General features: G+C 39.2%; 1 protein-coding gene, 1 long non-coding RNA gene and 1 other non-coding gene across 3 annotated transcripts; 2 read left to right on the plus strand and 1 right to left on the minus strand.

The window, feature by feature from the left end:
* The first annotated feature begins 376 nt into the window (after nucleotides 1–376).
* Nucleotides 377–2219, plus strand: LOC112936466 (uncharacterized). Its single transcript, XR_003238676.2, has 2 exons — nucleotides 377–1553; nucleotides 1649–2219. It is a non-coding gene; the product is annotated as an uncharacterized lncRNA (long non-coding RNA).
* A 2027-nt stretch (nucleotides 2220–4246) lies between these two features.
* On the plus strand, nucleotides 4247–4333 carry TRNAY-GUA (transfer RNA tyrosine (anticodon GUA)). Its single transcript is given in 2 exon segments — nucleotides 4247–4283; nucleotides 4298–4333. It is a non-coding gene; the product is annotated as a tRNA-Tyr (tRNA).
* A 1860-nt stretch (nucleotides 4334–6193) lies between these two features.
* LOC4346709 (carotenoid 9,10(9',10')-cleavage dioxygenase) lies at nucleotides 6194–10328 on the minus strand. Its single transcript, XM_066303954.1, has 13 exons — nucleotides 10218–10328; nucleotides 9964–10110; nucleotides 9783–9885; nucleotides 9412–9671; nucleotides 9147–9326; nucleotides 8230–8308; nucleotides 8056–8137; nucleotides 7856–7918; nucleotides 7633–7771; nucleotides 7180–7492; nucleotides 6994–7046; nucleotides 6745–6897; nucleotides 6194–6636 (listed from the first exon to the last, which is right to left on the minus strand). Exons 1-13 carry the CDS (start codon nucleotides 10326–10328, stop codon nucleotides 6514–6516), a joined length of 1806 nt encoding a protein of 601 aa, XP_066160051.1. The 3' UTR covers nucleotides 6194–6513.
* Between the last annotated feature and the right edge of the window lie 1535 nt (nucleotides 10329–11863).

The raw sequence follows: 11863 nt of genomic DNA on the forward strand, positions 1-11863 counted from the left end.
GGGAGAAGTAATTGTGAAAATTTTTGTGCAAATTTTTGGAGAAGCAAGGTGAAATTTTGGAGAAGTTGTTGAGAAGAGCATGTTTTTAGTTCAATTGGGAATTTCTTTCTTTTAAAAAGGGGGAGAAGTTTTCTTTTGGATTTTTGAGCACGATGTGTACATTTGTACGAAGTGTGCTTTTACCACTTTCGTTTTTATTTTTCCAAACACCAAAACATTTTTTATAAGTTTGCCAATGTGTTCATCAAGGGGGAGATTGTGAAATCATTGTCATGATTAATATCTGTGATGAACAATTGGCTATGCAAATGATTTAATCAAAGAATTGGTTTGAGAGTTTGTGTGAATATTGGTGTGAGTGCATGTGACTAATGTGGGTCAGGTTGTGATATCTGTGCCCAGAAACAGTTGTTTTGTCTGATTGTGTGCAGGTGACTTGAGGTCAGCCTTGGTCAATGGTAAGGACCGAGACTATGCTCACGGAGGAGCAGAGGTCTATTGCGGTCGGGATACCATGTGAGAAGGTGACTAGAGTCTGGATTCTTGGAGGTCAACTTTGGTCAACGGTGGGGATTGGGACTAGACTCAGGGAGGAGTTGAGGTCCAGACGGTCAAGGATACCGGGTGACGAAGTTGGATACAAGATGGCATACGGTGGATGGATATCGTGTGGGAGAGATCTTCGCAACGGGCTTCATGAGGTGTGTGTGCAAGTACCGGTATTCGCGAAGGGAATTGTAAAGTTGGGGTAGTATATGGTGCTACAGTACACGAGGTACTGTAGCCTGCAGGTATGCATGCATGTACGGTGCTGTACAGGTATGTGTGATCGATACATGCATGGTGAAGCATGTATGTGTGCATGACTGGTTGGCCGAGCAGCACGAGAGCGGCTCGGTGGGCTTCGGTGGCTGTTGGCGGCATGCCAAGTCGGCCTAGGAGAAGCAAGGGTCCAGCTGGCAGCGAGTCGGAGATGGTCACGCGTGGACGTCAGCTTGGGAGCGAATCCGTTTTGGATTTCTGGTGCGGCCAGTTGTTTGCTGCACGTTTGGAAATTGTAAAACGTATGGAAACTGAAGGATGGAGTCCTATTGTGTATTATTGTGTATAGGAGTTTTACACCTACTTTGAGTAGGGGATTTTTGTGGTATAAATAGAGAGGGAGCGTGATGCTTCCTGTATCGCTTTAGAGAGCAATAGAGTTGAGTTTTGGTTTAGGGTTTCAAGTTTTGTCAAAATTTTTGTAAGGAGTGCTGTTGTTGCACTTTGTAAACACAGAGAGAAGTAATAAAGTCGTCATCCACTTTAAGAGTTCTTCGATTTGTGTTTCACCGGGTTTCGGCCGTCTAACCGGCAACTCACCGGTGGTCAGACCGGCGGCATTGCGGCGGTCAGACCGGCGGGAGCGAGGCGGTCAGACTGGCGGCGGCGACAGGTGTGGAAAGCGACTTTGGCAGTCAGACCGGAGATTCAACACCGGTCAGACCGGCGGCATCCACTCGGTCAGACCGGTAGATCAATCTCGGTCAGACCGACTTCCGTCGATTTCGAGGGTAACTTTTATTTCCGCTAAAAATTTTCGGTTTTTGGGTATAACAACTATTCACCCTTCTCTGGTTGGCTTAGTTTTTGTGATTCGATCCTACAGCTTCCTTCACATGCTTCATTCCGACGACTACAGCAAGGAAGCAAAGCAGCAGGATGAAGGGATCTGGCGAAGGCAGATGATTCACATACAAAAATGATGGTGGCGAGATGGCGGCGGCTTCGACTTCTCGGGATAGCTACAGCGAGAACAACGGCAGTAGCTTCTCGAGACAGCTGCGGCGGCTGCCCGCACGGCAACAACGCGGCGGCGGCTGCTCGCGACGGCTGCGGCGACAACGCCTGCAGCAGCTTTGTCTGGCGACGGCTTCGTGCACGCGTGCAGTCGAATGGAATCCCCTCGTTCTTCCTGCGTGGAAGACGGATTACAGTAGCAAACTGAAATCGTGGATGCGCCCGGACCTTAGCCGACCAATTATCTATCTATCTATCGATCTATACTTATACTTATACTAATTGGACACTTTCTACGAGCTCTCACGTTATAGAAAAAACTATCCGTCTATTAAAGGAATCATGTAATCATAGCCGTACATCTTATATCCAATCTGGTTTAACACTGTGGGCCACCTTTTAATGGCCATCTAATGTACGTAACGTCGTCGCCGATCGTATCTCTAACGAAAGAAGAGACGGGGATTCTATCGCGATCACACCTGCGACCATCTGGGAAAACTTTTATCAGCGATGGTACGTAGATCGATGCTCCAGTCGTCCTTCATGGCTTCATCGTTATTGCTGTAATGGATTTAGAGATCACTGCAACGTTGTGAATTGTTGGTAGATCAATTAGGTTCGCACCCTTTTTTTCTTTCGTAGTAATTTTCTTCAACTCAATCTATCTGGTAAATCGATCTCCGTCACATGTGCAAACGAAAGCAAAATGATCAGAATCTAAAGAGGTGGCCTGATAGCAGGTTTGCAGGCCGCGGCAGGCAGTAATGACCCCAACGATGAGGCAGGCATGTACCTTCCGTTTTCTTATTCTGATACTAATTCGCTCTCCTTCCGTCAGCATCATTATTTCATTTGAAATTTTTTGGTAAGCATTATTTCATTTTATTTTATTATATCTAGAAAAATCAATTAATTGGTGAATGGTTATTGCACAAGTATGTTCATGATCTTTATTTTTTTATGATTTTTTTTATCAATTTGCCACATTAAATTCTTTCACTATTATCGATCGTAATATACTATACTAGATTAGCTATATGTATATGCGCACATTCTTTTTCCTGGAACAACCTTGCACCATAGCCATTGTCAGTTGTGTTGTGAGATAATTTTTTTGAATACTACGGATTAGGTGTTTAAATTATTAATTATTCGAGTAAACACATGCAATTTTTTCTGGTGTCTCTTTGGCTAAACTATCTATTTGTACATTTAACTAGGCTCCCTGAAAGTTAGCAAATATTGTTATAGCCTTCCGGTGACTATGGAGTTCAATTATAAAGATTTACATCCATAAAAAAGTTGATGCCATGTACAATTAAAAAAAATTCAAATCGATAAAAAATAATTAAATGCAATTGAATACATTAAAACAAAATTACATATTAGGTACAACTTATCTATTACAATTTCTAGACTCATAATTTAATAATTATATAAAACACAAATAATGAAATTAGAAAAAGGACTCAGTTGGGTGTGTTTGCCATAGCTTCGGCTTCAGCTCCATCTCTCCTGAAGTTAGAGTCCAATCAAGCTTCACTAAAAATGGGATTGGAGCTGGTTGAAGTAGTCTAACAAAATGAACTAGCGACATAAAGCTGGGTTTTCGCAACTCCACTCCTGACTTAACTCCTGAAGATAAATTTAGGAATTGAAGCCCTACCAATAGACCCTTATCAATTCTAAATCTAAATAATTCTTAAAACATGGGAATGCCATAATTTAGACTACACATTTTACAATTATTAATTTTTAATTTGGAGCTGTTAATCGAACCAACAGTTTTGTTCTTAAATACTTACAAAGTAGGTTCCATACATTTACTACCGACTCTTTAGTTCCTTTCCAAAATTTAATAGTTTCTAATTTCATAATTAAGAAATATGGTTCTATTTCATACTTTCAACTAAGTAATTTCATCGTAAATTAATATCAGCATGTAGCCATCAATGCAAAGCAACTTTTTTACCAAGTCTTTACAATTTATAAGATATTTTATATATATGGTTAAAATTTAATATTTATGTCATGTCAACCATAGCCCGTGTAACAAACGGGTTAGCGACTAGTCCAGGCTAATGACACGCGGGAGGACATCTGGCCAGGCATTGGAGTACATCTGGCCAGGCATGGGAGCAAGAGCTCCAGGAAGGTGTGACATCCCGGCTCAGGGCTTAATAAAATTATTAGAATACTCATATTAACAAGTACCAACCAAACAGACCCTAATAGCACGATATTATTTTCTCCCACCGGCCGATCCGCAGAGAGTATTCTCCATGTTACGTGTATTAGTATTTTGTTCGTCAATTCCTATTTTATTCACGTGATGCATGATATTTGACTGTTTATCTACAGAGGCCCGCGATACAATGTACATACATACATATAATCAAATTCACCTTTCAACGTACGGACATTTCTATTTGTCATAAAACAAAATTGCAATGTCATCGATAACCCGACCTTAGCTCAGTTGGTAGAGCGGAGGACTGTAGTTTGATGCGGATTAATCCTTAGGTCGCTGGTTCGAATCCGGCAGGTCGGAAGTTTATTTCTTTATTTTTTTTGTTGTGCGAATTATTTTATGTACCTCACGAAAAGAAAAAAGCAAGCTATTTTTGTAATATTTTTCCTGCACTTCTTTTCGTGACATGACTTTTAAGAGCAAGCCCAGTGTGTTTGGCTGCTTCGCTGCTGTAGCAGATATTCGCAATTGCTTCGACACTCATTTTGGAAGAGCCGATTTGACTCTCCTCGATAGACTAGGATTTGCTTGCCCAAACCTCATTGCCAAATAAATACGCCTTTTCTTTTTCTAACCAAACAAGAATAATGATTATTCGTCACCATCTGATGATTAATTATTCTTGTACTTTAGTTACACCTATATAAAGCTCAATTCCCATGACAGTTTTTGTCTTATTTTGTTAACCTCCACTGATCCAATGCTTAATTAAAATAAGCTTTACCGGTCAAATAAATGATTCATAAATAGAAAGACATGACGATTGAAACCAGTGACACATCCTGAACCTTATTAATTTTTTATTGGATACATGTCATCATAAATTTTACGGTTTAAAAATATGACATTACTATTCATATATTTAGAATTATGCCATTACAATTTTACATAAATTCAAGATATGCCACTACATACCTGTTCATCGTATTTTCTAATATTTTAGGACCAAATTGCCCCTATCCTCCTTCCACTAATTTCTTGTTCCTTCCTTCCTACTCTCTCCAGTGGGGCTTGGCGTTCGTCTCGCTGGCGATTGAGCTCAACGTCCCCCTCTTCAGTGCTACTTGTCGCTTTGTCCACATTCGCCTCCCACTCTCCGGCACTAAGAGAACGACGAAATCTACGGCCACGAGGAGGCACAAGGGCAGTGAGCTCAGAGGCAGGGAGATCTAGGGCGACGGGATCGTGACAGGGAGACGCAGGGGCAGCACGTGTCCCTCTCGCTAGCGGTGGAGCTTGGTGTCCCTCTCACTGGTGGCGGAGCTTGGTTCTTGTTGTCCCTCTCACCGGTGGCGGAGCTAATTGGCGTCCCTCTGTCCGGTGCTCCTCATCGCTCTGCCCACATCCTCCTCCCTCTCTCCATCGTGAAGAGTACGACGTGGCCTACGGTGGTGTGGAGGCACAGTGGCAGCGGAGAGACGGGGGGTGGTGGGCTCGGCGGCAAGACATGGTGGGGTGGTGTGCTCATCGAAGGAGAGATGCTGGGGCATGGGCTCCTCCTCCTCCCCTTGCCTACAGTTGCCATGACGATGGGGACCGTGTTTTCCTTGAACCAGATCTTACATGTTGAGAACGACAATTGTGCACTCAAGTTCCTGTGCCACTTATGTGATGGCAAGCGAGGGGAGGAGGAGGCCGACGTAGGTCAAAGGTGGAGGTGGAAGAGGTGGCTATGGTGGCCAGAAAAAAAATGCACTGAAAAAGATATGGAAAGAAAAAAAAACAGAAAAAAGAAAAAAAAAAGAAAACCGTGCGCCAAAAAAAAAAAAACCCGCGTGTCGCCTGCGTTCCCCGCTCCGCGCGCGAAAGTGTCTAGTGGCACGTGTCCTCTAAGTGCTTAACACTTGCAAGTTAAACATGAATTGTATTGATTTTGTGTTTGTTTGCTGATTACCAGTTGCAAGTTAAGGATTATTGTATTAAAAAATATGTGTTGCCACTGCTGAAAATGCCAATGAAAATGCACTTGTATGTTTTATGTACGAGAATTTACATCTTACTTTGCTTTTAAGCAACACACATTACTATGACAAAATTCTTCAATTAATCTTTTAAGCTTTGTAAAGATGTACATTTGTATATTGCACTATCACATCATAAAGGTACTGCATGCGCAGTTGCAGTGCAATTAGATATTTCACATTATTGAAATATTTACTTTGAAGACAAATAAATCTTATTGATGGTTCTATGTCCTTACGAGAAACTGGATACTATGCAAACAACTAGAATTGCAGGTCGCATGTACATTTTAACTGAGCACACCTTAGCTTTACATAGTGACTACAATCGTGTGGGATAATATTAGGACAATGCTGCTGGTAGCCTTATAACTGTCCTCAGTCAGGGTAAACTATATTGACAATTCACTCAGCAAGCCTAAACCCATAAGCTTTGTTGCTTATAAATTTTTTATCCTATTACGTCTTTATATTCTAAACTGACCACTTTTTTGCTGGTTTAGTATTCATAGAGTTACATCACGTCATTGTGTTTGCTAGTGATGATCTGAACGTTCCATGAAAACCATAGGGTACTCTTTGTGGCAATACTATTTTGGCCACAGGAGCACCTTCAAATGTTTGGGCGTCAATAATGTGCACCTGCAACATAGAAACATGAAAAAAACAAATTCAAATTCAAATTTGAATCTGTGTGTCATTCATACAGAAAATGGCGTGCGCATGTGATATGATGTAACAAGCACTTGCCTGTGATGTATTAGACCTCTCGTCATGTACAAAAGAAATTATCCACCCATCATCTTCGTGTGAGCCACCAACTCTTGGAACAAATGCTGCTCCAGAGAAGAATTGATCTTCTCCAAACCCGTGATATTCTGTCTTTATTAGATCTTCAGATGTCTGGTTCATGACATGAATGCAGTGAGTTAATAATATAAGATAAAGATTGGTTGGAGTACTGTAGCAAGTCCATTTCCAATGTACCTCTGCAATTACATTATCTGCCTCTTCAAGACAAAGTTTTGCAAGGCCTCCATATTTCAGGATTACTATAAAATACAGAAAGAACTATCAATCAAGGTGTGATGCACAATCATATTTCTTGTGAAATATACTTCTAATCCATGCCATGGACCTCCAGATTTGATAAATTACATAAAAACTGTTTTCTTTAACTAATACCTTTCTCATTAACGCCGTAAGAGCTTTCCAAAGAATCCACCACTTGTGCATAGGCATAACTATGATGCAAGCCTGTGTAGTGGTCATTGATCACAGGGAATTCCATGGAAAACTCAGTTCCACTTAAATATTGCCCTGAAACAGCCTTTGTCTTCGTGTTTAATCTCCACTGGTATAATCGAGAGAAAAATTCTTCATTAATTCCTTGTTTCACAGAACACTTAGAAGGATCAGAGAGCAAATCATTTTTGTTTAGGCTGATCCGAGGGCCTGGAATGATGGAGTCAGCCGCACGAAAGCCCCTGATAACAACCTATTTTACCAAGATAAAAAAATGAGATTCATACTGGATATGCTTGGTAATGATGGATAGTTGGGTAAAATCAGAATTACTATGCTAATGCAACTACAAGTATATGGAACAAGCTTTACAAAACTATAAAAATACTATACCTCATCACCCTCTTCAAAGCAGTTGATAAAATGGAACATGCAGAATGGTTCAACGTCAAACCACATAACTGATTCTGCATCACCATAACGGGGCATAACTCCTATTCTTGCATAGCTGTCCTTCTCAAACTTGATCAACCTGTTCCAGGGGATTGCGTTCTTATGGTTTGCAGGTTTAAGCCAAGAATCTCTTTAATAAAATAAACTTGAGTGAAATACTTACTGATTGCCTCTGATAAGTCTACTGATGTCGATGGTAAGAGGTATGTCCATTATTATGTTGTACCTGCATTAGTAGAATAAAATGTGTAAATTGAACTTTTGCTTTACTGGAGACTGATAATTAAGTAGAATATGTTGAAATAGATTGTAGTTTAGTCATTAAACTACAGCGAAGAGGCTCTGATTGGTACCCGGACATACTTAACAGTAACTCCTATGTCATGGCAGAGTATACATCTGTCCAGTTTGAGGTCAACTTTATGTTTTAGTTGAGTTCCATCAGCTGTCATGAAATAAAACTTCAATTGGGGTCAAACTTTAAATTTAACCTTGATAGAGAGGACAGAAGTAAATTCTAACTATACAATTAAATACCTGAGACAACTCCGACCATTAGGAAAGGCCTCTTTGCATCTGAACCAAAAATGACTAGCTCTCCTGATCCAGGAGCAACCTACATCCATTTGAACCAAGTGATTTAAAGCGATTTAAATGATAAAACAAAATAGCACTAAAACATGATTTTACTCAGAATGTGAAGTCATGTGATGTATCATACTTTGCAGTTGTTCATAACTATATATCTATAGTGTATGATGTTCAAATAAAAAAAATATTCTACATTATTTATTTATATGTATTTAGTTGTGGTGAGCTCCTCATATGTTTGTCTTTGCAGTTAAATGGCAAAGATGTGCCATATAGCGAAACCACTTGCTATTCTGCAATAGGCTTCCATCCTACGTGCTACACATCTCATTGCGTGACAATATAGTCCATAGGCAATAATGTGCCATATTTTTGGCTCGATAATCTTCTTATTGAATAAAATTTCCAGAGCACAGATGTAATTGAAACAATCTGATGATTCTATTTGAAGTGCCTGGGCACCTGACTTTGCACATGTGTTTTTCCAATAACCCTATATATATCTATAAAGTGTATCCCACTAAGTGTGTAGTTAATGTTAATTCTTTCTTCTCTCATAAAGCCACATAACCTTAATTATTTTTAGCCTTTAGATCATTCATTAAGGGTGCAAATTGCATCTCTTCTCTCTAAAAGACATCATATTTATAACCTTTAGATAATTGATCAATGTACAAAATATGTAAGCATATGAAATAAAATCGTATAGTACGTAAGAAAATTTTACCATATCTCCTATTTTAACACACAATTCACCCGCAGCGTTGCTGCGGGGTACCCATCTAGTTATATCTTCTGCCTATAAATGCTTCAATTACTGATTCCTATTGCTCATGTAGCTTACAGAAAATGACCAGCCATACCTTTGGGTGAGCTGTGAAAGGCCTTTTCCATTCCCCATTAATGTCCCAGCTATCACCCGTGTCGAGATTCTGAATGCTGATTTCCTGAGGCAGGTGGTTCTCAGAAACAGCATACACCTTTCCAGCATGCTCAAATACATTGGTGTTGCTGATGTTCTTGTTCACTTTGCCAAACCTCATCTGCATTGCATATAATTTATCCATTTCAGATTGTCTGAAAAAAAATAACATATAGTTTATTAGGCTTGTGAAGTGTTATTTTTACATAGTTGAGAATGTAGGCCGCGACGATGGCTGCAGAGTCGCCCATGATGGCAGGGAGGAAACATGGCTTCTGTCTGGTTTTCTCAATCTTTAATGTTTCAGATTGCACATATCGATTTGCATAGGAGACTGACCAAGTATCTGAACTGTTCTTTGTGAAGTAGATGGCATGGAGCATGCCCTCGCCTTCAACCCATATTTCGCTGGATTTTCCGAAGATTGAGACGGTCGAATGGAGGGCTCCAAACAGTGGATTGGAACCTGTTGAGATTTTCCACCATTAGCTTATTATTATGGTCAGCAATTCTCATGTACTGCACACAGTTATACTTATTTGTTGATACTGTAACAAGAAAAGAATGATGCCACCACCATTTCTGATGTATACACCCTCTGGGAAATCTTCAGGTATCTCTCCTTCAATCTGCAGAATCTCTATGGCTTCACTGATCTCATTGACTGGGGCAAAATTGTTCTGCAGAATTGTAAAACCATTTATTTTGTTATTGATGATGGACACAATGGGGAATGAAGCAATCCTTGGATCAAGTACCTCTGATGGGAGCATAGGTTGGTCAGAAAACTTGAAGGTTGAGTCGACCAACGCATCCAAAAGCCCCTGTTTTGCTGTCTCCAGCGCCTTTGAGGCTTCGTCAATCCTGAAAGAAAGTCGCCTCTGAAGCTCCTGAAACAAAGGTCTCTGGAGAAAGAAAGGATCTGAAGATCAGGTATCTATCTTGGAGTATGTGGTATTGCAGACTAAAAACAAGAGAAGATCTAACTACATTCTGCATGAGAAGAAAATACCTTTGGGTTTGTGGCTGTGGATTTTGGCTGGGTTCTTGCACCCAGAGAAGAGGCAGGTCTGAAGGCAGGAGAGGCCTTGCAGACACATGGATGCAGAGAAGCTGTCATCATTCTGCTAGTAAAAAAAGCCTAAATCCTTCTGAATTCATGAGTGGATTTCACTCCATTTTATTGCAAATCGTGATGAAATTCCATTTGTCATCTTGGAATATCCGTCACGGAACCATCTTGGTGGCTGCCTCTCGAGCAGTTTTGGACATAGTGGGCAAGTTCTTGTTAAGCATGCTGATGACACTAATGGACTAATTTCACCAGCGTTATTATCCAATAAAAATCTTGCCAAAGGATTGGAAGTTACATTGATGCCAAAAGCTGTGGGCAAAACTCTGAATTCATCCAATTTTTTTTATGGTTTGTAAGCTTTGTTGATGCAAGTTTCTGCTGGTTCCATCAACAACTATTTTAATGTTGGTGGAGTCCAATCAATTCTTGTTGATTGCCTAAGATAGTAGGGTCAGTGCTGAATGAATGAATAACTGAATGACTTGTGATAATTATTCGAGGGTACAAATAAACTAATTAAATAAATAGTACAAATCTTCTATCTATCTATCTATTATATACTAAAAGTCCATTAAACTTCCTACGAACGCTCCTAAACCGCCACGTGGCGCTCTACAAACGCTCCTAAGTCGCCACATGGCACTATCTAATCTCACCGTTGATTTTCACTTAAATTGGTGGTCCCGTTAGTCTACACCATTAGATTAGATCTATTATTAAAAAATAATAACCTCCTCATGATCTGTACGTATGTGTTTGTACGATACTACTGCTGATCTTTCCATACGTACAAACGTAATGTACATTATCTTTCCTAATCTTGCTCGAACCCAAAAAAAAACGTACACATGAAAAAAAAAGACAGAAAAAACATACTTCCATAAAAATCGATGGTTTTAAAAATATGATTTTAGATAAAATATATTACTTCACAAATATAAATATATTTAGTTAAATAATGATCTATATAAATATCCAATCAATGTTCTCAAAACCATATTTTAAATCTATCTATCTATCTATTATCTATTATCTATTATATACTAAAAGTCAATTAAACTTCCTACAAACGCTCCTAAACCGTCACATGGCATGCTACAAACGCTCATAGGCTGCCACTTGGCATTATCAAATCTCACCGTCGATTTTCACTTAAATTGGTGGACCCGTTATTTTATACCATTGGATTATATCTATTATTAAAAAATTTCAACTTTCTCTGTATATGATTTAAGAGCTACTACTGTTGTCATGTACGTACAGGTTTATACGATGTCTTCTCCCGTACGTACTTATGTGCACAAAAACAAAACAATAGTTTACGTACTATTCGCTGGAAAGAAAAGAAAAAAACCATGCGCATATACATAAAAAAGACGACAAAAAAATACATCATAAAAATCGATGATCTTTAAATAAAATATGATTTTCTAAAATATATTACATCACAAATATAAATATATATAGTTAAACTAAGATCTATAATAATAATATAAAATATCCAACCAATGTTCCTTGAACCATCTTCTAAATTATTTTTAAATTATATATCTAATTTCTGATTCCGTTGTTTTCCTTTAATT

Source organism: Oryza sativa, chromosome 9, assembly GCF_034140825.1.
Source record: "Oryza sativa Japonica Group chromosome 9, ASM3414082v1".
NCBI lineage: Eukaryota > Viridiplantae > Streptophyta > Magnoliopsida > Poales > Poaceae > Oryza > Oryza sativa.